The sequence below is a fragment of the Bos indicus genome, chromosome 8 (genome assembly GCF_029378745.1).
Source record: "Bos indicus isolate NIAB-ARS_2022 breed Sahiwal x Tharparkar chromosome 8, NIAB-ARS_B.indTharparkar_mat_pri_1.0, whole genome shotgun sequence".
NCBI lineage: Eukaryota > Metazoa > Chordata > Mammalia > Artiodactyla > Bovidae > Bos > Bos indicus.
This window is the reverse complement of record NC_091767.1, coordinates 102,509,922-102,536,863: the sequence shown is the minus strand read 5'-3', so window position 1 is coordinate 102,536,863 and position 26,942 is coordinate 102,509,922. Positions and strand designations below refer to the sequence as shown.

General features: G+C 46.5%; 1 protein-coding gene across 3 annotated transcripts; it reads right to left on the bottom strand.

Moving 5' to 3' along the window:
• Positions 1–803: 803 nt before the first annotated feature.
• BSPRY (B-box and SPRY domain containing) lies at positions 804–25,353 on the bottom strand. 3 transcript variants are annotated; one of them, XM_070795310.1, is made up of 6 exons: positions 25,100–25,353; positions 21,344–21,442; positions 12,862–13,122; positions 11,529–11,551; positions 3,707–3,831; positions 804–2,198 (listed from the first exon to the last, which is right to left on the bottom strand). In XM_070795310.1, exons 1-6 carry the CDS (start codon positions 25,298–25,300, stop codon positions 1,672–1,674), a joined length of 1,236 nt encoding a protein of 411 aa, XP_070651411.1. In that variant the 5' UTR covers positions 25,301–25,353; the 3' UTR covers positions 804–1,671. The 3 variants fall into 3 exon arrangements, with proteins under 3 accessions (XP_070651411.1, XP_070651410.1, XP_070651412.1); XM_070795309.1 differs by having other exon boundaries at positions 11,529–11,554; positions 25,100–25,352; XM_070795311.1 differs by having other exon boundaries at positions 11,529–11,554; positions 12,862–13,092; positions 25,100–25,349.
• Between the last annotated feature and the right edge of the window lie 1,589 nt (positions 25,354–26,942).

Below are 26,942 nucleotides of genomic sequence, written 5' to 3'. Positions count from 1 at the left end.
GTATGTCCTCGTGCCAATAGCTGGGGAGAGCTCTGGAGTGGACCCTGAACTGGGAGTGGCCCACAGATGGGCAGACAGATAAGAGGGGCACTCTTGGGAGCAGGCCCATGAACTGTGGACCCAAGGCTGCTGTGGGAAGGTACATTGGTAGCTGGGGGAGGGGAGAATAGCATGAAGACCTTTAGGTGCCGTGTAGAAGAAATGGCTTTGACCTAGGTTTTAAGCGAGTCTGTGCTCAGGCAAAAACAGGAAGCTGTTCTTAGACTTGGCCAAACCTCTTGTGGATCTGTCTTCTTTGGGCTTAGTGCCAAGGCCAGGTGACTAAACATTAATTTCCAGTTGTCAAGCAGTGAGGACTCAAAGGTCATGAGCTGTAGTTTCAGAGCTGCAAGGGCCTCAGAAGTCATGTCAACCGAAAAAGTTGGTTTGACCCACCCAGTGTTAGTAAATTACTGAAGGAACTTCAGAGTGGGGAAGGCCCTGTCCTCCATCTTTGAGCCCAAGAGCCTTACAGGTAAGTTGCAGGTAAGACTGCCCTGGGACGGTGTTCGCAGGTGAAACAAAATGGAGGACCACTGTTCTCAGTGACCTCCTCAGAGGAAGGAAGGGACTTGACCATGGTCTCAGCAATGCAGGGCCCAGAACCCTGTCCCAGGCCCTTTCAGCTGTGTGTGCTGAGCTCCTGCTTGGATCTGGGAGCGTGGATAGGGGGTGAAGACATTCATTTCCCAGCAAACACAACACTAGATATGAGCTGGCACCTGGGGGATTTGGCCAATTACCAACAAAGAACACAGAATAAATTTTTCAGTGTTTTAAAGTCTTTAATAATGTACATGTTCTCTAAGGCTGGCCCTCTTTTTCCCTTGGCTCTTTCTGGTTTGAAGGCCTCACCCTGGTCTCACTGTATTAGAGAAGGCATTAGGTGATGGCATGTACAGCTACAGTTGGGAAAGAAGTTCGTCCCTGTGACCACAGGTGGGCACTGGCTGGAGCTCTGCCTAGTCAGGCAGTGTTTCCGATGGGTGTGTTGCAGGCAGGCTACCTGGAGACAGGATCCCCTGAGTCTCCCGAGTATCTAGGTAAAACCTGGGGGAGGACAGAGGCCAGACTCCTCTGGCCAACAGCAACCTGGCAGGAGTTCTAAATCCCTTCCAGGTTGTCCTTGTGTGCTAGAAAAATATTTTCTCTGTGTCATGTCATGAAAAGGATGGAGAAGCACCGAATAGAGGGAATGAAAGAGCTTCAGCCGTAAGATTTTCTGCCAGAGGACGGGGTCTCCTGGGGGTAGGAGTTCTCCAGAAGAGCCTACAACATGCATCCGGTCACTTGTCCCTCCATACATCCACCGAGCCATCCATCCATCAGTCCATATGTCCACTCACTGATCATGTTTATCACATGCTCACTCTGCACCAGGCACCATGCTGGATGCCAGTGCTAAAGGGGCAAATGAGACACCCTCAAAGGAGCAGATGGACGGTAGATTTGGGAAACCAAGCCTCAGGGAGTAGTGGATTCCCCCAGATACCCAGCATTTAATGGTTGGACCCATATTCCCCACTAAAGCTGCTCATGGGGCCCAGGCAGCATTTGGGAAGAAGACACTGGGTAGAAATGTGGCCTGAAAGGGTGGTGGGGAGGGACACCTGGCCTCCCAGTAGCTGCAGGTCAGTGGACGATGGAAATGGTCTGGTCAGCCACAGCAAAGACCGGGAAGAGGGGCCCAGGGAAAGACGCATGGTGGATGTGGAGCACGGTCCCCGAGGCAGGCTCGTAGAACAGTAGCTCCTGTGCCTGCAAGTCCAGCAGCACCCCCAGCTGAGCTGGGCAACGCAGCAGCGCCAGGGGCTCATGCTGCCCGTCGTGTGAGAAACGGAAGTCCTGGCCATAGCGGGAGAAGACCCAGGAGAAGGCATTGCAGCCCAGACGAGAGTCACTGCCAGAACCCTTGCGGGGCAGCTGGCCTAAGGCCACGCCCACCTTGTACGCACAACTGTTCTGGACGTTTACCGTCCAGGCGTGCAGCCCAGCCTGGAAAGACGTGTCGGCCAGGGCATTGGGCCAGTGGTCAAAGCGCTCTGGGCCATCTGCACAGGCCTTGGACTTCTTGGCATTGAAGGTCAGGGTCCTCCGATCATCTGACAGTTGCAAGAAGGGGCTGACCGTTCTCTCATCCATACGCACGTCCTCTGTGCCTGCCAGAAAGAATTCTCTGAGTTGCCCAAGGCCCACCCTCAGCCCTGACCTGGTCCTGCCAGGTAGCAAAGGGCTTCCTCACCACTCACTGGGAGGTAAAGCCATTTACTCTCTCTGAGCCTCAGATTTCTCATCTATAAAAGTGGGGATCAGAACAGGACTTAACACAGGGTGGATGTGAGGATCAAATGAGATGATACCTGTAAATAACCAAGCATTAACAGTGATAGAAATAAGGCCCAGAGAGGAGAAGCGAGTTGCCCAAGGTCACATACCAAGTTAGTGGCAGGGGCCAAATGAAGACCCAGCATATTGTTCCTACATTTAGCATTGGCACTGATTGGGCTTCCCTGGTGGCTCAGATGGTAAAGAATCTGCCTGCAATGCGGGAGACCTGGGTTGGGAAGATTCCCCTGGAGAAGGGAATCGCTACTCTAGTATTCTGGCCTGGAGAATTCCATGGACAGAGGAGCCTGGCAGGCTAAAAGTCCATGGGGTTGCAAAGAGTCAGACACAACTGATCAACTTTCATTCACTGATTGTAGTGCACCCTAGTTGGGCATACGCAGTATCCAGATCAGACTTGTCCTAGTGACATGGTTCCTGAAAGCTTGAAAGCATCAGATATGCAGTTTCCAACAACTAAGTAAATGGGACTGCAGGCAAATCAGGCACCACTGGATTTCAGAATCTAGAAGCTGTAGCTTGCACTAACATTTTAAGGAGAATGTGCAGGGAGGGAGGGTTAGAATTGAGAAGAATTCAATCCATTAACTTAGCCTTTCTGTGAACTGTGAAAATACTACAACAGGCAATGTGGAAGCTTCCATTTAGTTTGGGGGAGACCTGCTTTGAGAACCCTCCCAGTGGGGGAATTCCAAGAGGCAGGAATCCACGTCACGTCCACCTCTGTGGCCCGAGTATACAGCGCAAGGCCAGACCCACCACTGGCCTGAGTCAATGTCAAGGGAGTGAGACTAATCCAGGAAGCTCAATTCTTGCTCCAGATGCTCTCCAACTGGCCACATCAATTGCATGTGCCAAATTGCTTCAGTTGTGTTCTGATTCTCTGTGACCCTACGGACTGTAGCTCACCAGGCTTCTCTGTCCATGGAATTCTCCAGGCAAGAATACTGGAGTGGGTTGCCATGCCTTCCTCGAGGGGATCTTTCTGACCCAGGGACCAAACCTGTAACTCCTGCGGCTCCTTAAAGAGAAACTAGGTTTCTAAGAAATAGTACTGAGCTATTGCAGTAGGGTAGAACATGAGGAGGATGTGATTTCTGGGAACAGGATTTATCCCAGACCCAACCACAGAGCAGGCTGGTCTGGAAACAGAGAGGACCTGGCCCAGCTGCCCCAACCCTGTCCAGAATTTAGGCTCCATTGACAAGCCTGCATCCAGCATCACTGGTTGCTTAACCTACGATGCCAGACACACCAGTCCCCAGTGTGATGTAGCAGCAAAGCCCACCCAGACAGGAGCCTGGCTCCAGCAGTTCCTAACCTGAGAGGGATCCGAGAATGGCTGTTGCCCAGAGTTGGGTCAGTAATGGACTCCGAGTGCACTTCTCATTAAAGTTTAACTTTTCCGACTCCTTGGGATCCAAAATGCCCTCTGCTTCCTCGGTCCTTGTGCAGGAAAAAAAAAAGAGATTTAGGGAGGTTCTGGAAACGCATCTGGATCAATACAGGAGGGGGACGGAAGTAAAATCCTTTTCCCATGAGGGTGACAGCAAGAATGGCCAGGGCCCACATAGGAGCCCCCAAAGAGAAGGGGCTGGAGCCAGAAGAGAAGGTGGGCATTCCCTCTATGCCTTGGAGCCTTAATTCCAGCAAGGCACATGGTTTATAGGGAAGGGAATACTTGGTGTCAATGTGTTCTGTGGGGAAAGCAAGTCACCGGTGTCTCTCGTGAGTTAGCTGGGAGGAGGACCAGAGCTACAAGGAGGATCTAAGCCTCTTGTACCACGGTCTTTCTGCTCCACCAGCGTGCATAGAGAAAAATCTCGCTTTCCTTCAAAATCTACTGCAGCAAAACCTATTGGTATGGTCAGAAGGTACAGCCATTCCTCTGCTCTTAAATCAAACACCCCTCAGGAGTCACATAAGAAGAAATGATCGGTTATCACCCAACCATAAAGTAATCATAGCACTTTGCTCCCAATAGCCACCTCTTTTCAGCTCGCAGCAGGGACTGGGTTTTGCTGGAAGAGATTTGGGAACACAAGATGCCTAGGAGGGGAGTATTGTCATGTGTTTAGCAGCCGAGCTCTAGGCTTGCTATCTCTATGTAGAATCTCAGGATCTTTGCTCTAACTTGGGAGGCAGTTGTTACTTCATTGGACAGGAAGGAACCGAGATTCAGAGAAAGCACTCAGCTAAAAAGAAGAACCTGGATTTAAGTCTTGCTACTCTGCAGAAACAAAAAAAACCCAGACTGGGGTCCAGGCACCATTGTCTTACCCTTGACCTGAAGTGAAGTCTGAAGGGCTGTGAGGCCCTTCAGAGTGAGGATTCACCTTAGGGCCTAGCAGACCTCTGATCTGGCTTCTGAGAAAGAACCTTCCCTCTGCCTCTAATCCTGAAGGTAGCTTTGAGCTCAGGCAGCAAAGAAGTGAGAACACATGCTCTCCTCCCCAGATCTCGTGGCTCTGTCCACAATCAGAGGAGGAGGCTAGAGGGTGAGCACATCTCCTCATGGATGCCAGCTCTTTTTTTTTTTAAGACTGGCACCGATTGTCCTGGCTTGAGAGGAGCGAGGTGAACAGAGCCCTAGGAAAGCTGAGAGCAGACTCTAGTTACAAAGACTCTTTGTGGTTGGGACAAGAAAGGCTCTGTTGCCATCTTCTCAAAGCACTGAGGCTGGCTCTGGAGAAGTCCCAGCCACCAGATGAGGAGGAAAGAGGAGAAGGTGGTGTCAGCAGTGCTGAGTCATCATCAGAGCAAATCTGAGGCCAGTTACAGACACTAGAGTCTAGAGAATTGGCTGGTCCAGCTGCCTCATGCCATGGAAGAGAAAACTCGTGACCCCAAAGAAGTGGGAATGAAATGGGGCTGGCACGCACCAGGGCCTGGGCCAGGACCAGAACACCCGGTCTGTGCAGCATGGCCTTCTGTCACGGCAGACCAGGGCTGAGCTCAGCCACAGACGTGGAAACAACCTTAGGGACCGACAAACAGGTTTTGAAAACGGTATAATCGACCCTCCATGTCCTAGGGGGATTGGTCCCAGGACGCCCAGGAGTACTAAAATCCATGGGGCATTCAAATCCTTTGCAGTCAGCTCTCTGTATCTGCAGTTCCCCATCTGCAGATTCAAAAACACTCAAACCCTTGGTTGGTTGAATCTATAGGTGGGGAGCCCATGGAAATGGAGGGCCAACTCTACTTTGAGAGTACGCACCCTCAGTCTAGAAGCACAAAGCACTACAAACAAACCCTGAACTCTCCTAGTGGGTTTGTCTACCATACTATGGGTTTTGCAACTCAAACAACTGTTCGTGTATTGTAGGACTGAACAAATGAATAGATATATTGCTGTTGCTGGAAGCCACAGTTCTCACTGTGAAAGAAGAACTACATAAAGACAGAATAAGGAAAGGCATAGGAAAACCCCTGTGGTGTTTGACTGGAATTAGAAGTTGTGATACAAACTCAGGAATAAAAAAGTTATGTGCACACACACTCCCCATCTCTGCCTGCTGTCCACTGAGAAGGCTTGGAAGCAATGCATCAGTAGCAGGGAACACACCTAAAGCCTAAATCTTGGTTTTTAAATACTCTTCACCACTAAAAGGAACCAAGACTCCCTGGAGAAATAGCTGATTCCAGGGCTGGGGCAGAAAAAGAAGCTGTGCCTAGGATATCTTCTTGTGCCGGAAAGCAAGAAAGTGCTCTAAGAATGATGAAGCGTTGTCAGAAGGACCACAGGATCTGGCTTGAAGGGGCTCCTACTGGCCAAATCTGGGACAGTTTGAAGATCAAAATTAATAATAGAAGTAATAGATTACAATGCACTGAATAAAATAAGAATCTATGAGTCTATGTTGAGACTAAATAAGTGAATGAATAAACAAAGTCCTAGACACAGCAATCAGACAAGAGAAAAAAGTAACAGTAAAGGACTCCAAATGAGAAAGGAGAAGTAAAACTGTCACTGTTTGCAGATGACATGATACTATACATTGAAAACTCTAAAGATGCCACCAGAAAACTACCAGAGCTCATCAATAGATTTAGTAAAGTTACAGGATACAAAATTGACATACAGAAATCTGTTACATTTCTATACACTTGACAATGAACTATCAGAAAGAGAAATTAAGGACATAGTCCCATTTGCTATCACATAAAAAGAATAAAATTCTTAAGAGTAAACCTACATAAGGAGGTAAAAGGCCTATACACAGAAAATATAAGACACTGATGAGAGAAATTGAAGATGATACCAACAGTTGGAAAGATACACCATGTTCTTGGATTGGAGGAATTAATATTGTTAAAATTACCATACTACCCAAAGCAATCTACAAATTCAGTGTAATCCCTATCAAAATACCAAAGGCATTTTTCACAGAACTAGACAAATAACTTTAAAATTTGTATGGAAACACAAAAGACCTCAAATAGCCAAACAATCATGAAAAAGAACAAGGCTGGAGGACTCACGCTCCCTGACTTCAGACAATACTACAAAGCTACAGTAATCAAGACAGAGACAGACACATGGATCAATGGAACAGAATAGAAAGCCTAGAAATAAACCCACACATTTATGGTCAGCTAATCTACGATGAGAAATTTGTTTTCTGTGCACTGAGTCAGGAACCTGTCACTGGCTCTCCACCCAGGTGGGCATTATCATCTGGGGCTCTGGGAGGTTTTAAGACAAGTAGGACCAGGCTGCTCTGTCCTGTCTTTGCCCTGAGCTGTAGAGGTTCACCAAAATCAGATTCTTGAAAAATCCAAGTACATCTAAGCAGTGGAAGGAAGTACTGAACAGAGGATCTGGAGGTTTGGGTTCTAGTCCTAGCAGTGTTGCTGACTTGCTGTGACCTTAGCAAATATCTATCCCTCTCTGGCTCAGTCTTTCCCCTTGATTAAGGGGTTGATCAGATGATTTGCTAAAACTCTACTGTTTTTCACATTCCCAACAATAGTAATAACAGTCAAAATAATTGTTTCCTTATCTTGACCTACAAGGCCCTGGGCTTCCCTGGAGGCTCCGATGGTAAAGAATCTGCCTGCAATGCAGGAGACCTGGGTTTCATCCCTGGGTTGGGAAGATCCCCTGGAGGAGGGCATGGCAACCAACTCCACTATTCTTGCCTGGAGAATCCCCATGGACAGAGGTGCCTGGCAGGCTACAGTCCATGGTGTCGCAAAGAGTCGGACACGAATGAGCAACTACGCACAACAACAACGATCTACGATGAAGAAAGCAAGCAGATACAACGGAGAAAATACAGTCTCTTCAATAGCGGTGCTGGGAAAACTGGACAGCTACATGTCAAAGAATGAAACTAGAACATTCTCTAACACCATATACTAAAATAAGTTGAAAATGGATTAAAGACCTAAATGGAAGACTAGAAACCAAAAAACACCCAGAAGAAAACATAAGAACACTCTTTGACATAAATTATAGCATTTTTTTGTCTGTTTTTTGGCCACATTGTGCAGCATGTGGGATATTAGTTCCCCAACAAGGGATCAAACCTGAGAACCCTGTGCTGGAAGCATGGAGTCTCTCAGAGAAGTTCCATGTAGCAATATTTTTTTGGACCTGTCTCCTAAAGCAAAGGAAGTAAAAACAAAAAAACAAATGGGGCTTAATTAAACTTAAAAGCTTTTGCAGAGCAAAGGAAACTATCAACAAAATGAAAGGACAACCTAATTGGGAGAAAATATTTGCAGATTATATGACCAGTAAGGGGTTAATAGCCAAATATATAAAAACTCATACAACTCAACATTGAAAAAACAAAAACTCAATTAAAAAATGGGCAGAAAGGGAATTCCCTGGAAGTGCAGTGGTTATTCCACACTTCCACTGCAGGGGACTGGGATTCAATCCCTGGTGGGGGAACTAAGATCCCGCAAGCCACATGGGGCAGCCAAACCCTGTCCTCCCAGAGAATAAACAAAAACAAAAATGGGCAGAAGACCTGAATACACATTTTTCCAAAGAGGACATACAGATAGCCAACAGGCACCTGAAAAAATGCTCAACATCACTAATCGTCAGGGAAATGCTAGCCAGAACCACAGTGAGCTATCACCTCCCAGCTGTCAGAATGACTGTCATCAAAAAGAACACAAATAAGAAATGGTGAGGATGTGAGGAAAACAGATTCTCATATACTGTAGTAGGAATGTAAACTGCTGCAGTCACTGTGGAATATGGAGGTTTCTCAAAAAAAAAAAAAAAAAACCCAACTGAAAACAGAACTACCATATGACCCAGCAACTGTATTACTGGGTCTATACATACACACACACACCCAAAAAGACACGTGCACCCTGATGTTCACAGTGGCATTATTTATAACTGCCAAGATATGTAAGCTTCTCCAGGCCAGAATACTGGAGTGGGTAGCCGTTCTCTTCTCCAAGGGATCTTCCCAACCCAAGGATCGAACCCAGGTCTCCTGCATTACGTGCAGATTCTTTACCAGCGGAGCTATAAGGGAAGCCCCATATACATACACACACACACACAAAAACATAATTCAAAAAGACACATGCACTCCAATGTTCACAGTGGCATTACATATAACTGCCAAGAATATAAGATACCTAAATGTCCATCGACAGATGAATGGATAAAGATGTATATATATACAACGCAGTATTACTCAGCGTAAAAAAGAATGAAGTTTTGCCATCTGCAAAAATATGAGTGGATTTGGAGAGAATTCTGCCAAGTGAAGTAAGTCAGCTAGAGAAAGAAAAATACTGTATACCACTTATATGTGGAATCTAAAAAAATACAACAAACTAATGGCTATAACAAAAAAAAGAAACATAGAGAAATAGAGAACACAGATGTACAGAACTAGTGGTTACGAATAGAGAGAGAAGGAGGGAAGATAGGGGTAGGGGATTAGGAAGTACAAACTATTATGTATAAAAGAAGCAACAAGCATACATTGTACAACATAGGAAATATTATAGCCAATATTTTATAATAACTACAAATGGAGTACAGCCTTTAAAAATTGTGAGCCAGTATTTTGTACACTTATATATTATACATCAACTATACTTCAATTTAAACAAACTAATATAAGGCTGGATGTCAATTATACTTAAATTAAAAAAGGTAACATCTCTGATAATGGGACAAAATGACATCAATGCCCCCTGGTATGACAGACAGACTGAGGACATTACGTATGAGATACTCTTACTTGAAATGTACAACCTGAACCTAATCATGAGGTAACATTAGATAAACTCAAATTGAGGGATATTCTATAAAACTGTCCTAGACTCTGAAAAAGTGTTTAGGGGGAAAAAGCGTGAAGGAAAAATTACAGATTAAGAGATCAGATGGATTGGGTATGGGGGGTAATGGGATTCCAAAGACAATTATTAAGAACATTTTTAGTACAATTGGCAACATTTGAATACAGACTATATATATTAGATAATAGCGTTATGTGGACATGGGATTTCCTGAATTTAATAATTATACTGTGGTATGTAAGAGAATGTCTGTTTTTTGGAGATTCATGTTGAAGTAGGTGATAAGATAAAAAGTCATGCTATCTGCAACTTACTCTCAAATAGGTCAGAAAAAAACAAGTTTTTCTGTATATATACACTAGATAGACAGGAAGAAAGAGACACAAGAAACAGAGTGCAAATGTGGCTAACTGATATCAATTAGTATTTCTAAGTTTATTATACTACTTTAGCAACTTTTCTATACCTATGAAATATTTTAAAACCAAAAATAAAGAATTTTTTAAGAAATCAGATCAGCTTGATATTGAGGACAGACTGTATTAGAGGAAGATGATGAAGATAAAAGAGAAAAAGATGAGGAGAGGGACTTCCCTGGTGGTCCAGTGGTTAAGATTTCGAGCTCCCAATGCAGAGGGCCCAGGTTCGATCCCTGGTCAGGGAACTAGATCCCACATGCCACAACCAAGAGTTTGCTGGATTCCAGCTGGACCTTTGAGTCCTTCCCAGCACTTTCATTCTGTCATCTTAGCTCCATGAGATGTGGCCTGGATGTATGGATCTCAGCATTCTTTCCCTGAACCACAGGGACCGGGCGCAGCCAAGTAAATAAAGTAAGAAAAAAAGAGAGACTAGGAGAAGTGTGGAAAAGATCATAAGGAGACAGTAAGCTAAATTTAGGAACATCCATACCGCGGAATACTTCAGACTTCCCAGAAAGTGAAGTTCATCTAAATGTACCAGGATAGATAGCCTGATAAGTTATAAACAAATATGAGGTGATCCCATCTGTGCTTTCAAAACAAAATTTCAAGAAGGGAAAAATCCCCCGCACTCTTTTGTGATTAAACACGGGAAAGCCTATAAGACACACATGTAACTGTTAAAGCTGATCATGATTCAGAAACAGAATTGGGAAGAAGTGATAGAGACATTTTTCACTTTAAATCATTTTCTACTGGTGAAAATTATTTTTTTCTCCCATGTACATATGTTGCTATTGATATCTATACTGCTGTCTTTATAAAAATAAAGAAGAATGGACTGTGCTCCCCAAGCACACATTGTGTCTGTGAGCTCTGAAATCTCACACACGCAGGGTAAGAATTTAATTTCTTTGCCTGGAAAATTATCACGTCTTGGCCACTTCCTCTGGCTCTTGGGTCTCAGAACCTTTCAAGACTTTTCAGAACTCAGGTAGGGCCTGGTGAAATTCTTTTATTACTGCATAATTAAAATAGAATTTTCCTGGTAACGCAGACTTAGATTTCAGATTCTTTCATTAGAGAAAGGGGGAATGAAGTAGAGAAGACAGAACTGGGTCAGGTGTCAGCTGGGTCCAAGCCCCAGCGCAGGGGCTTAGGCAAGTCCCTTCCCCTCTTTGAGCCTCAGCATTCTCATCTGTAGATGGAGGTGGTGAAACCCTCCCAGCCGGGTGACTGTTTTTTTAATAGGATAATGTTTAAGAAAGCCCATGACAAGCCCCAAGCCTGGCTTCAGGGAAGCCACTCAGCTGCCCACCCTGAGCTTCCCCCCAGGAGCGGTGAGGCCGGACAGCAATGGACGTGGCAGACTTCGGAGAGGTCAGGGGCCATGGCTCCCACGACTGCCCAGGCAAATGCCAGGCCCATACTCACCTCTCAAAAATCTCCTGCTCCTTCTGCTGCGAGAAAAGAAAACAAAGTCAGGCTTGGCACCAGAAACCCAGCAGGTCGTCAAGACTTGACTATGATTAACTCGCATGGAGGGCTCCACGTGGAGAGAAATTCTAGAATAAAAACATCCACTCCTTCTTTAAGACCCTGCACAAGTTTTATGGGTCCTTCTTCACAGACCTCTCCCATCATGCACTCAAAGTGAATCCCTCTGTGCCCTGAGCCCCGTGGCACCCTAGGTTTCCCTCAGACTACACTTCCGGACAATCACCTATTTACCCAGCATTTCATCGCCCAGCGGCTCAATGGACGGGACTCGTTGAATTTTCTGTTGTGACCCTCCCAGCGTTTGGGACAGAATGTGCTCGGCACGTGACAGCTGTGTGACAAAATGAACGCACGATCTGGGACAGCCACAGAAACCATGACTGCACGAGAGGGGCAACTTGAACACAACAATGTTGTTCCACATTCTCATTTCTCTGCGTGGCGCATCTACTGAGATGTCACACCGTCACCTTAAACATATTAGATTGTGATTTCCGGGTGGTGGGAGTGAGGATGAGCTCTGTATTTGCAGCAGACCTCTTGTCAGTGCAGTGTTCTCTCTGCAAGCTTCTGGACTCTCTCCCTCTCCCCACTTCCTTTTACAAAGCTATGACTTGTCTTTGAGACATCAGCCTTTAAGTCGCTTCATTCAGGAAGGCTTCCCTGACTACCACCCGCCTCAAGCCAGGACTGCAGGGGCCCCAGCTCCCAGCAATGCCCCCTACCATAGCACATATCCCTCCATGTCTTAATTATCAGTTTGTATATTCGCCTCTTCTACAAGGCTGTGAGTTGCTGACAGCCATATCCTGTACCTCCACTCTTAGGGCTTTCCAGATGGCTCAGATGGTAGAGTCCGCCTGAAATGCAGGAGACCCGGGTTTGATCCCTGGGTTAGGAAGATCCCCTGAAGAAGGAAATGGCAACCAACTCCTGTATTCTTTCCTGGAGAGTTCCATGGACAAAGGAGCCTGGTGGGCTACAGTCCATAGGGTTGCATAGAATCAGACACAGCTGAGCAACTAACAACACGCATAGATAACACAATGCTTAGCATACATTAGGCTCTTAGTAAATATTTGCTCACTACTGAAAGAACAGTTACCAGTTGAAAAAAAAAAAAAAATCCCCATTAGTAATATTGCCCTGTCTCATCCTGGTTCCAAATGATCATTTTCCACCCACCTCATACCAATAAAACATTCTCATTTTCAGACTTTGGCGGAATCTGGTCAACTTGTGGTGTCCTCACCCCCGCCTAACTTACAATCAACTGGAGGTCATCCAGATGAGTGAGCATGTCCACCAGGCTGCTGCGGATGGTGTCCAGCTTCTGCAGCGCCTCGGCCCAGTGTACTCGCTGCGTCAGGATACTCTGGTGGGCCCGCTCCTCTTCGCCATGCACCTGTTCCAGCAACCTCTGCTCCTCGCTCTCGCACAAACTCCTCACCAGACCCAGCCGCTGGATGACCAGTTCCCGAGCTGCGCTGGCCGTGCTCTGACCCGGAATTAAACAAGCAGTTGGGTCCTGGCATAGCCCCAGGCAAGATTAGGAGGGTTGGGGCTCAGCCAGAAGAAGTGCTAAGATTGATTAGCCACGTCTGACATGGGTACAGTAAGGGTAGTAATAGTGCTTAAAACACCCAAGCCCTAAGATTTTCCCAAATGTGGTTCAGGGAAAAGAATGCTGAGATCCAGACATCCAGGCCACAACTCATGGAGCTAAGATGACAGAATGTACGTGCTGGGCAGGACTCAAAGATCCAGCTGAAATTACTTGCTTATTTCACAGTTAGGATCCCCAAGTTCAAGAGACCAGGTCAGAGAATCATAGAAATGCAGAGCAGAAAGGCCTAAAAAGTCTATCATCAACAGAACGCACACAAACAGTAGTCCAGTTCTTATTTGGACCATGGTGGTGGTTTAGCCGCTAAGTCATGTCCAACTCTTGCAAAGCCATGGATTCCTAGGCTCCTTTGTCCATGGGATTCTCCAGGTAAGAATACTGGAGTGGGTTGCCATTTCCTTCTCCAGGGGGTCTTTCCGACCCAGGAATCAAAGCCAGGTCTCCTGCACTGCAGGCAGATTTTTTATCAATTGAGCTATGAGGGAACCATCTATTTGGACCATGTCTAAGGACAAAAAGCTCATTACTTCCCAAATCTGTCTATTCCAATTGCTTCCATGGTAGAATTCTTAATCTGCCACACAAGAGGGCAGAAATAAATTCTAAGTCAATGAATTTAGCATGTGTCCCCTAGCAACTAGCACAGTGTCTGGCAAGGAGCAGGTGCTCAAATATTTACTGAACGATTGACAGGAAAAGTTCTTTCCAACTTAAGCCAAAAATCTCTTGGTGGTGCTCACATGCCAGTCAGTGGCAAAGCAGGGTCTAGAGCCCAGTTCTCCTGACTCTCAGCCCAGCACTCTTCCCCTCCATCAGTGCCGTCTGATGACCCATCCTCCCCATGGCACTGTTGTCTGAAGCTCCTGCTCTCTTGCCAGACAACTGAGGGTTAAACTATTTCCCTCATGCCAGAAAGTTGGGGCTCGTCAGTGGCTCTCCTTGTTTCCTGCCCCTAAAGACCTGCCTTGTACAATGAGGGGACAGTTAGGCCTGTTTCTCAGAAGAGACTGAGACCCACAATGTGCCCCAAGGAGAAGAGAGACGGCCTGAGTGAATGGCTGAGTGAACCCAGGGGTTCAGATTCCAAGTCCAGTGTTCTTTGGAGGCAACATAACACAGTGGTTAGGAAATTAGGCTGTAGAGACAGCGCCTAGGTTTAAATATTAGCTGTTCTATTTATTAACTATTATTAACTATTATTAACTTATCTTCCCTGGGCCTCAATTTTCTAATCTATCAAATGAAGATACTAATAGTACCAACCTCATAAGGCTACTTTGAGGGTCAAGTGAGTCAATATATATAAGAAGAACAAACCCTGGCACATACGTATTTGGTATCATTAGCTCTTGCTCCTCTCTCTAGCCCACCTCAATACCTTTCCCACGGGTGGGTCTCTGCAGTCCCGTTTGTACTGTATGAACAGGATCAAGAACAGACCCAAGATGCATTAGATACTCCCTGACAAGAAGGCTGCAGTCAATTTCAACATGCTTCTTGAGTCATTCCCAGGGAAAAAAAAAAATTTGCTTTCCAAAGATATGCCTGAAGAAACTAAAATCCCTCCTAGACCAAAACACGGGCTTCCCTGGTGGCTCAGATGGTAAAGAACCTGCAATGTGGGAAACCTGGGATTGGTCCCTGGCTTGGGAAGATCCCTGGAGGAGGGCATGGCAACCCGCTCCAGTATTCAACCTAGACTGGAGAATCCCATGGACAGAGGAGCCTGGTGGGCTACAGTCCACAGGGTCGCAAAGAGTCAGACATGACTGGGTGACTAATGCACACATAGACCAAAACACAGAAATGCTGGAAAAATAGACCAAAGCATCCTTTTAAAGTGAAGCTACTTCTGGCAGCTTAGAAAAGGGAATCCCTTGGAGTCCAAAAGTAGAAAGGAAAGGGAAGACCAGTGTAATCAAGAGCTGGGGACTCAACTGGCTGCTCTGAATGGGGCTTGTGATTTACTTTAGATTTGTACACTCATGTAAACCATCATACAAAAACAAAAGTACAATAAAGACCTCTCTGATTTTAAAATAAAGGGAAAACTTTCTACAAATGAGGGAATTATTAAAAGATGTGCTTTAAAATGAACCCTGCACACAGCAACTAGAGAAAACTTGTATGCAGCAATGAAGTCCCAGCATAGTAAAAAAAAAAAATTTTTTTTCTAATTAATTAAAAAATTCTTAAGGGGACCAAAAAGAGACCATAAATAGAATATACAACTTTCAAGCTAGGATAGGGAAAAAGAAGGGAGGAGGGGTTGATTAACTCAAAAGAAGGGAGGAAAGGAAGGAAAAAAAGCACAGAAAAAGTGGACTGCAGCAGGGGAAGGATAAACTGGGAGGTTGGCATTGACATAGACACACTACTGTATACACAGCAGATAACTATCAGAACCTACTATACAGCACAGAGAACTCTGTCAGTCCTCTGTAATGATCTGTATGACAATGGAATCTAAAAAGTGGATTTGTGTATATGTACAACTGATTCACTTAGCTGTATAGCAGAAACTAACACAACATTGTAAATCAACTATACTCCAGTAAAAATTAATTTTAAAAAATTATGAAAGTGGACTACATAGAAAACAGGCTTCCCAGGTGGCTAGTGGTAAAGACTCCACCTGCCAATGCAGGAGATGCAAAAGACGTGGGTTCGATCCCTGGGTCAGGAAGATCCCCAGAGTGGGAAATGGAAACCAACTCCAGTATTCTTGCCTGGGTAATTCCATGGACAGAGGAACCTGGCAGGCTACAGTCCATCGGGTCACAAAGAGTCAGGCATGACTAAGCATACACAGAAAACATAAAATGACAGCCATAAATCTAAGATTGATTAAACTTGGCTAGTTAAAAGGCAGGGATTATCAGCTTGGACTTTTTTTATAAGTATTTTTTTAACCTTTCTTTAAAATGTTATTTATTTATTTATGACTGTGCTGCATCTTTGTTGCTGTGCGGGCTTTTCTCTAACTGCTGCCGGCAGGGCTCACTGTGCAGTTCAGGCTTCTCATTGCCGGGGCTTCTTTCATTGCAGAGCAGGGGCTCTAGGGGCGCAGGCTTCAGTAACTGTGGTGCATGGCCTCAATAGTTGCAGTTCCTGGGCTCTAGAGCACAGGCTCAATAGGTGTAGCACAGGTGATTAATTGCCCCATGGCATGTGGGATCTCCCCAGATCAGGGATCAAACCTGTGTCTCCTGCATGGACAGGCAGAATTCTTTACCACTGAGCCACCAGGGAAGCCCTTGTTGTTGTTGCTAAGTCGTGTCAGCTGTTTCCGACTCTGTGTGACCCCATAGACGGCAGCCCACCAGACTTCCCCGTCCCTGGGATTCTCCAGGCGAGAACACTGGAGTGGGTTGCCATTTCCTTCTCCAAAGTATGAAAGCGAAAAGTGAAAGTGAAGTCACTCAGTCGTGTCCAACTTAGCGACCCCATGGGCTGCAGCCTACCAGGCGCCTCCATCCATGGGACTTTCCAGGCAAGAGTACTGGAGTAGGGTGCCATTGCCTTCTCCAGGGAAGCCCTGGACTTTTTAAAAAAGGAAACAAAATCCAGTTTCTAAAACACACCTGAAACAACATAAGAAGTTGGAAGTAAAAGAAAAGAAACTGATATATCCAGAAAACACTTGTTGGTCTAGTAATGAGTAAAAGACAAAACAGTCTTGAAGGCAAAAAGGATTCCTGTTCATAAAATGTCACTGCTACTGCTGCTAAGTCACTTCAGTGGTGTCTGACTCTGTGCAACCCCAGAGACGGCAGCCCACCAGGCTCCCCTGTCCCTGGGATTCTCCAGGCAAGAACACTGGAGTGGGTTGCCATTTCCTTCTCCAATGCATGAAAGTGGAAAGTGAAAGTGAAGTCGCTCAGTCATGTCTGACTGTTAGCGACCCCATGGACTGCAGCCTACCAGGCTCCTCTGTCCATGGGATTTTCCAGGCAAGAGTACTGTCACTGAAAAGTGACAAAAGGGATGTTTTACCAGGAATATATAACAAATTTAAATATATACACTTAATAAATAGTACCAAGAATATAGAAAGAATTGACAAAATTATAAGGAAAAATAGGCAAATTCACAGCATAGTGTGAAAATGTAAATGCCCTTTGCCAGTAATCAAAAAATCTGGCAATCAAAAAAATAGTAAATATAGAGAAGATCTGAACTTATTAATAAGCTTAATTATGGACTTCCCTGGAGGTCTGGTGGTTAAGGCTCTGAGATGCCAATGCAGGGGGCACAAATTTGATCCCTAGTCTGGGAACTAAGATACTGATACTAATGTAAAAGGTAAAAACATATATTTGAAAATTTTAAAGTACAAATAATTAATAATAAAATAATTAAAAATCTGATAACTCATAGCACAAGGAAAAAGTCATAGTAAAGATTTAAAAATACTTATAACTGAGTGAAACTGAAAATACTACATCAAAATTGTGGGATATCCCTCTATCAATACCTAGAAGGAAATATATAGCTTAAATGCTCACTTTGAAAATGAAAAAAGACTAAAATCAATAGGCTGTGTTCAACTCGGGAAGTTAACAAACTACAGAGTAAATCCCAAAAAAAAATCAGAAGGAAAAAATCATAAAGAGGAAATAATAATGGAAAATAGATGTAATCAGAAGGGAAAAGAGAAGCAATCAGAAGCTTTCAGAAGAGAACTTCAACAACCTCTGCACATCACCTACCCATCTACCTGCACCTGTGCTCAAACACTCTGTCTTCCCTATTTCTGTGGATAAACTGCCTGTGCTCTCACCTCTGGCCAATACTTCCACTTATTTACTAGCTCCCACCCCCTCTGCTAAACCAACTGTCCCCTTTTCCTGCATCATTAATTTTCCCCTCTCTACTGGGCAATTCCCATCAGCATACACACACAGAGTCATTTCCCGCATCTTAAAAACCAAGCAACAAACATTTGCTTGCTTGTTGATAGCATATCCATCTCTTGATGGACATCCCCCTCCACTATCTCTTGATGGCATATCTCTCTCCACTATCATCCCATTTCTCAGCTTCCTTCTACAGCAAAATTCCTCAAGAGTCATCTGTGCCAACTATCTCAAATTGCTCTTTTTCTACTCTCTCTGAAATTCACTCTGATCACACTTTTACCACAATACTCTACCAAACTCCTCTTGTCAGGATCTCCGAGGAGCATGTTACTGAAGAGTCCATTCTCATGTCTCCCCTGACTTGATCTCTCTGCAAAATCTGAACCCACCTCCTTGAAACCTATTGTGCGGCACAACACTCTTATTAACTGTTTTATTCCTATTTACCGATTGCTTGCTTCTTGGTCTACTTTGCTTGTTCCTATCTACTCAATTGGGCTTCCCTGGTGGCTCAGACGTCTACTCAATGGTTAGATGTCAGAGTGCTCTAGAGCTCAGTCCTTGGACCCCTGCTCTTTTCTATCTGTATTCTACTCACTTAGTGATCTCATCATTTCCTATGACTTTCACTTTATACTCTCACTTATTTGAAAAAAAAAAAAAAAAGACAGTGCACTAAGTCGTGTCCGACTCTTGGCGACCCGGGATGGACTGCAGCCCGCCAGGCTCCTCCGTCCATGGGATTCTCCAGGCAAGAATACTGGAGTGGGTTGCCATTTCCTTCTCCAGGGGATCTTCCCGACCCAGGAATCAAACCCAGGTCTCCAGCATTGCAGGCAGATTCTTTACCAACTGAGCTACACAGGAAGCCCCACCCTTACTTATACACTAATACATTTACGTCTCTGGCCCAGCCCTCTCCTAACTTGTGTACCCAGCCATCTACTCAACATCTTAACTTGAATGCCTAATAGTCATCTCCAACCGAACATGTACAAAACTGAACTCTAGTCTCCTCCAACCATCACTCTGCACGCAATCCTTCCCCACCTTGGTAAACGGCTGCTCCATCCCTCCAGTTTCTCACATCAAAAAAAAAAGTCAACCTGATCCCTCCTCCCTTTCTCTCACAAAGCCTACATCCAATCCATCTGCAAATCCTGCTCTTTCTTCCCTCAGAAAGTATATATTAATATATGCTGCGTTTCACCATTCCTACCACACTCACTCAGGTCCAAACCCCTCTCAACTCTCACCTGGATTAATGCAACACTTCCTCACCAGTCTCCCTGTTTTTACTTTTGCTGCCTATGGTCACTTCTCAACACAGCAGCCACTCCTTTTAAATCTTAAGTCATATCATCTTACTTCTGATAACTTCCTGCCTTCCCCAGATAAAAAGCAAAGTCTCTGTGTGACCCGTGAGGATTCTACCTAGCTCCATGCACTGCTCTCTGACTTCATCTCCTTTGTCTTCTTGTTTACTCTGCTCCAACATGTCAGGCACGCTCCCATCTCAGGGTTTTTGCACTTGCCTTTTCTCTTTTGGGAACACTCTTCCCCAGGATATACAGTGCATTCCCTCACCTCTTGGAAATTTTGTACAAATATCAATCTCCTTAATTAGGCGATTCCTGATCACAACCCCATCCTCAACATGACCCACCCCCTGCCTGCGTTCTATTTCTCCATAGAGGTTATCACCTTTTGACACAGCATATATTTTATTTGTTATTAGCCCTCTCCACTGGTGGCTCAGCTGGTAAAGAACCTGCCTTCCAGTGCAGGGGTTCAGTCCCTGGGTGGGGAAGATCCTCTGGAGTAGGTAGTAGCAACCCATTCCAGTATTCTTGCCTAGAAAATACCACGGACAAAGGAACCTAGCAGGCTACAGTCCACAGGGTCACAAAGAGTCAGACATGACTAAATATGCACACACACACACACACACACACACCCTCCCCTGACTAGAATGCAGGCTTCACGAAAACAAGAATTTTCCCATGTTTTATTCACTGTGGAACCTCTAGCACATAGACCGATTGTGCTTGGTGTGTGGCAGGTGCTTACACAGGTTTGTTAAATAATCAAATAAATGGCAAAAATGTTGTAAGTATTCCCTTCAAAATCAGCACCTGCTACGAAAGCTTCTATTTGACACTGCGCTGAGGTCCTAGCCAGTGCAGTTAAGACAGGAAAAGGAGAAGGATGAAGAAAAAGAGAAAACATCATGCAAAGAGAAGCAGAGATGGACAGAGAACAGCTGCCTGGACTTCTAGCGGCTTGTTTGTTCCTGCTTCTCATCCCCTTTAGGTTCTGAAAGACTCGTGTATCTAAAATCCAAGAAATTCTGTTTTGCTTATGCTATCAGTAGTTCAACTAGACTCTATTCCTTGCGATCAAAATCATTTATTTTTTGACTAAAATAGTGCCATGTCTGCTCCATGTACTTTTGGGGAAGGAGGGCAGGGGTGTGCAGGAAGAAACTCATAGCCCCTGCCCTTGAAGGGCACACTTGAGACTAAGAGGCAGCAGCAGCAATGCGTCCACTGAATAAAGGGTGGGCAGTGAGGCGCTGTGGGCCTCCCAGGCGGCACTAGAGGTAAAGGACTTGCCTGCCAGTGCAGGACATGCAAGAGACACAGGTTTGATCCCCGGGTCAGAAAGATCCCTTGGAGGGGGGCATGGCAATCCACTCCAGTATGCTTTCCTGGAGAGTCTTGTGGATAAAGGAACCATGGTGGGCTACAGTCCATAGAGTTGGACACGACTTGGCACGCACGCACTAGTGAGGTGCTGCAGAGGGATCACCTGGGAGTCAGACATCCAGCTCACAGAACTGACTCTGTGAGTCAGCTAACCTCTGCGGGACCCATTTCTCCGTCTGTAAACAGGGATGTTACTACCACCTACTGCCTAAGACTGTCATAAAGAATGTGCAATGTAAAAGCCATTGGTTATTTTATAATACTGGGGCTGAGCACAAAATAATTAAAATGATAGAAGACTCATCTGATCTTTTACCTGAAGAAAGTTATTTTTAAATCAGTCTTTGCATCAAATGCATTCTAGGAACAACCCACTCTGCCCAGATGTAAAACCAAGAAAGAGGAAACCATCCTTCCTGAGCATCCAGCTTTGTCAGTAGCACAATGGGTCTGGGAGGTTGGGAAGGAACTCTAGACTGGTTCAAGCCCCTAAGGCTGAGAGCTTATCCTAGGAGGCGGGCCAGAGGAGGGGGAAGGGGAAAAATTACCTACCACTGCTCTCTGGTTCTTCCCTGGCAGGACGTCAGCCACATATTTGGTGATGGTAGCACTCTGTAACTGCAGCCTCTCACACTGGTCCACAATCTTGTTCTGCAACACAGATGACATCCATGGTATTTGGATCCACAGTTGGTCCATTCTCTCCGTTCCAGTGATTTTTTTTCCCCCTTTTACCCCACCGCAGCCACCTACTCCCATGGTCATATCTCGGAACTCATCATTATTGAAAACTATGCCACTTCCAAAATCTTCAAGGATCCCATATCCTCCCCACCACTTTCCATCCTAGATCACACACTCTAGAATCTCCATTCCAACAATCCTCCAGCTTAGATGGAGTCACCAGTACATTAGTCTTAGCACTTTTCACTGTCCATCATCCCTTTTTGTGGCCTTGCTTCCCTCTTGATCCTCAAATCCCATGGCCCATCATAAGCACTTTCTTACATACACTCACTCTTCCTTCATATCCAGCCCCCTAACTGTCCACACCTGCAACTGAGCACAGAAACATGGCTTCCTAAGCTGCTCTTCCCCAAGGAATCCCCGTTCATTAACAGTACTTCCAAGCATCAATCTCGCTACCCAGACCAAAACTCCAGGAGTTACTCTCCAACCCCACATCTAATCCATCAGTGAGTCCTACCAGCCTCTTCTCTGAGGTCTCTCTCTCTCTCTTCTGGCCACTTATGGTCACCTTTACTTCTGCTGTTCAACCCAGATCACCATGATCTCCCACAGGAACTGCTGATAGAGTCTCCTAACAGGGCCTTTATTCTTGACCACCTTCCCAGCTTCCTCGTTAGCCATTGCCACCTTTGGTAAGGAAATCAGATCAAGTCACATCCCAGCTCAAAACCCTCTCATGGCTTTCCAATGCACCCACAGTGAGACTGTAACCAACAAGGCCCTACCTGGTGGGACTCTGCCTTTCTGTCCAATGTCCTCCTACTAGTCCGGCCTTCTTAAAGTGAAGTGAAGTGAAGTCACTCAGTCGTGCCTGACTCTTTGCGACCCCGTGAATAGTAGCCTGCACCAAGCTCCTCTGTCCATGGGATTTTCAAGGCAAGAGTACTGGAGTGGGTTGCCATTTCTTCTCCTACTCCGGCCTTCTTACTGTTCCATAAATACACTAAACCTGTCCCGACCTCAGTGCCTTTGCACCTGTTGCTCCTTCTGTCTCCCATTTATGTCTTGTTCCTCGACTCCAAGGAGACTTAAGCCTTCCCTGACCATCGCACACCTCATATCATTACTTTTTTTTCTCCCTTGCACTTATCACTCCCTGATTGTATATCATGAGTCTGTTTACTTCTTTAGTAGCTGTCATCCCCTACAGGAACATAAGCATCATGACTTTAACTTGTTCTCTGTGTCCTACTACCTAGAAGAGAGTTTCTATACATAGAAGGCCCTGAATAAATATTCAGTATTTGTTGAATGAATGAACACCCACTTCTTTGGCCACAAGAGTTTCAGCAGTTCACTGCTCCCAAAGCTGTGAGCATTGGCCCTGAGACCAGGAGAGAGTTTTTAGAAATGAAGACACGGAGGCCCACAGAGAAGTGACTTGCCCATGGAGACAGCCAGGTCCCAGCTTTGCCACTCCACCTCTCCAGGTAACAGCTGGAGCACTTCCAAGCAGCAGCTCTGCCACCATTTCCCCTAAGAGCTTTGCCCCAGTTCCATCTGCCAAGGGCGACTCAACTGTCTCTTCCAGGCAGTTCTTGTAAATCCTTCCCTCCACAACCAGGACTCAGTCTTACACTTCACTGGCCCAAACACCAAGTTAAAGAAATGACTTGACTGGAAGAAAGCTGTGGCCACCACACACCACAGGACTGAGGGAAGTGAGACTAGCTTCTGAAAAGCTACAGGGCAGGTATCCAGAAGGTAACAGAGAGGTTGCTGAGCTGGCCTTGTTTTTGTCCAGTTTAGTAACAATCTTGCCCTGGGGCAAAATTTCTTTGATTGGCCAGTGGGACAGGAAAGTCTGCAAAGAACCCACAGTTTACTCAAAATTGGAGGCAGGGGCTTCCCCTGTGGCTCAGTGGTGAAGAATCTGCCTGCCCGTGCAAGAGACTCCGGTTTGATCCCTGGTCCGAGAGGATCCTGCATGCCTCGGAGCAGCTAAGCCTGTGTGCCACAGCCACTGAGGCTGTGCTCTGGAGCCCAGAAGCCACAACAACTGAGCCCATGTGCCCTGAAGCCTGTGCTTTGCAACAGAGGCGGCCACTGCCGTGAGAGGCCCACACACTGCAACTAGAGAATAGCCCCCACTTGCCACCAACAGAGAAAAACCTGGGCAGCAACAAAGACCCAGCACAGTTAAAAATATTTTTTTTTTAAAAATTGGAAGGAGAGAAGGCAAGACACATGCCCTCCAGGCAAATAAGATGAATATGCTAGGGGCCTCTGGAGGGCTCAGGGAAAGCCCCCTGCCCCGCGCAGAGTCCATTCCAAAGCAAATAGCAGGCTTGCTCCCCTGGTCCAGGCTTCAACCCCTTCTACCACTCAGATTCAGCCCTGATGGCAACTTTTTAAAAAAAGGTCTTATTAAGTTCTCACTCCCATTAGCATCACTTCCTCCCTCCAACCACTGACGCAAAGAGGTGGTTTTTCTCTGGCCTAGTCAATGACTCCTCTGGTCCAGCCCCTGAACATTTGGAACCCTGAGAAAGTTATTCCCCTGTTCTGGGCTTCAGCTAGCTCCCTCATCTATTAAAGATAGGTAGGACCAAACCTTCAAAGGTCTGGATGGGATGAGATGATGGCTATTTAAGCGCTTTGGAACTTGCAAAGTTTCTATCCATCGTGCCAGTTCACTATACCACATTATCCAAGCTTATTTTCATCATCACCAACTTGGTGGTCCTACTTGTTACCCACCAGGAGCTTTTCAAGTGCTGTTGGATAACTGAATCCCTCTCCCCAGCACCCTGTCGGGTGTGTGTGTAACAGTCCAGTCTGAGCCCTCAGGCGTCACAGCTGCGCAGACCTCCAGGGAGAGGTTGGGAGAATCCAGCAGGTTAATCAAATTGCAAAGAAACCCCCAGGGACCAAAGGTGGGGTGGAAGGAGATAGGAAGCCCCATGGTGACTTGACTCTCCAATCTCAGCAGCTCAGGGGAGGTTGGTGGCAGGAAGCCAAGCTGGAGGCGGAGGTGAGGAGAAAGAAAGCCTAAGTGAAGGGTTCCAGTAGGAACCTCCTGACATCCTCCCCGCCCCCTCCGTTTACCTAAGTGAAACCGGCTTCAAGTACAGTCCAGACCAATCCTGAAAGGGAAGAGAAGTCACCTCACCAGGAAGGCTGAAGGGAGGATGAGGGGAGGAGCTTTAAGTCGAGGGGCTAGGAAACAAGGAGAGACCGAGTTTTATCAAGTTTCCAACGGGGCGGTGGCCGGGGAACGCTTTGTCCCGGGCACCTAGAGCAGCGGAGCCCTTCACTGCCCAAAGGCAGCCCCACCGAGCAACACGTTTAATAAATGCCTCCAAACTATAAATGAGGACACTGGGGCTCAGAGATTACGAGACTCACAGGGAGGACCTGATGGAGGTGGGACTCGAACTCGGGTCAGCTGGACTCCAGAAGCCACACCCTCAACCGCCTCGCTCTACAGCCGGTGCCTCTCGCGGAGCCACGACTCCCCGACCCGCTGCCGGGCGCCTGCCGGGGCTCAGCGCCTCCCCCCACACGGCGCCCCCTTCTTCCGGAGCCCGCCGCCTGCCGGCGCCCACGCCCGCTCACCCGCAGCTCTTCCGCGCGCTTCTCGGCCCGGCGGATGCGGTGCCCCCGGCAGCGGCCGCCCAGCCCCGTGCAGGCGGCGCACACGAGCCGTCGCTCGGAACAGCAGAACCAGTTGAGAGCCTGGCCGTGTTCGGGGCAGAGCGGCCCTGGCTCGGACCCCGGCTCCGGCCCCGGCCCCTGCCCAGCGCCCTCCGCGGACATGGCCGAGCGCCGGGAGCAGAGCGCTCCACCTGTCGCAGGTGGCGGCTGGGCGGGGCTTCCCTGGCTCCGCCCCCGGGGCCCCGCAGAGCGCCCGGCCCGCCCGGCGCGCCCAGGCTGCGCCGCTTCCTCCCACCCGGCTCCCGTTGCCGGGTGGGCGCCCGCCCCACACCCCGCCCCAACCCGGGCCAGATCCCGCCCGCTTTAACAGTCTTCTTGATGTTTTACTGAATCGTGTTTATCGCGTGTTTGTTTTGTAATAAAATAAAACACATTAACGTGACTGTAGGAAGTTGAGTACTGTTAATTGAGCACTTACTAAGTGCCAGAGTTTTGCTGAGCGCTTTAGCATCCCATCATGTAATACCCCAACAACTCTTTTTGACAGGCAAGATACTTTTAAGCTACTTTTAACCAAGTAGCTCAAAGCTGGGAGAAGGCAATGGCACCCCACTCCAGTACTCTTGCGTGGAAAATCCCATGGATGGAGGAGCCTGGTGCCCTGCAGTCTATGGGGTCACTAGGAGTCGGACACGACTGAGCGACTTCACTTTCCCTTTTCACTTTCATTGCATTGGAGAAGGAAATGGCAACCCACTCCAGTGTTCTTGCCTGGAGAATCCCAGGGACGGGGGAGCCTGGTGGGCTGCTGTCTATGTGGTCGCACAGAGTCAGACACGACTGAAGCGACTTAGCAGCAGCAGCAGCAGCTTAAAACTAGATTCTGGTGTCAGGCTGTCTGAGCTCAAATCCCATTTAGCTGTTTATTGGCTGAGGACCTTCCAGGGTCTCACTTGTAAAATGGGGGTTATGTGGGTAACTACCTCACCGACTTGTGCTGAGGATTAAATGAGTTAAAACACAAAACAGTATCTTAAGTGCAGACGGTGGTTGCAATTGCTAAGCGCCTGCTAATAGTACAAGCAAAGTGCTACTATGATCCCCATTTTTATGGAGGTTAAGGATCTTGCCCAGGGCTCACAGTTATTATTTTGGTAGCAATATGACTGGAACTTAAGCAGTTGGACTTGGCGGTCAATATGATTAATATTTTCTAAATTGCATACCAAGGCCCATCTGTGTTAGGCTGATTTCCCCAAAGTCGTTATATCCAAGCTTTCTTAATTTGAAAAAAAAAATGTTTAACTAGTATTGAAAAAAGTAATGCATCTTAACTGAAGGAAATAGAATGTGCAGATAAGCACCTGGATGAAAAATCCATCCCTAGAAGGAACTACTGCTAATAATACCTGAGCTATCTTGGAACTTTTTTCCTTAGGATTTGATAAAGGAATTTAAGGCTAAATTGAACCCTCTGCAGGGGATACAGACTGATCTTCCTGGGTGCACAGGCAGAGTACAGGCAACTTCCCAACCCCCAAATTCCACTTTAGGAGGTCTTGTCAGAGGACTGAGGGGGAGAAATCAGCCAAAGGCAGAAGGGGCAGTCCTTGGCTGACAAACAGTATTCTGAGTCCAGCAACTGAACACTTGTAAGAACAAAATCCTAAAGAGGCACATCACTATATCCTGCTTCACACTGGAGCTCAGGCACTTTGACCCCGAGACCCCTCTAAGCCACAGCTTTATGAAGAAAAGAGAATCTTTCCCTTCTGTCAGCCCCTGAGGCTTCAGCCCCAGAGTT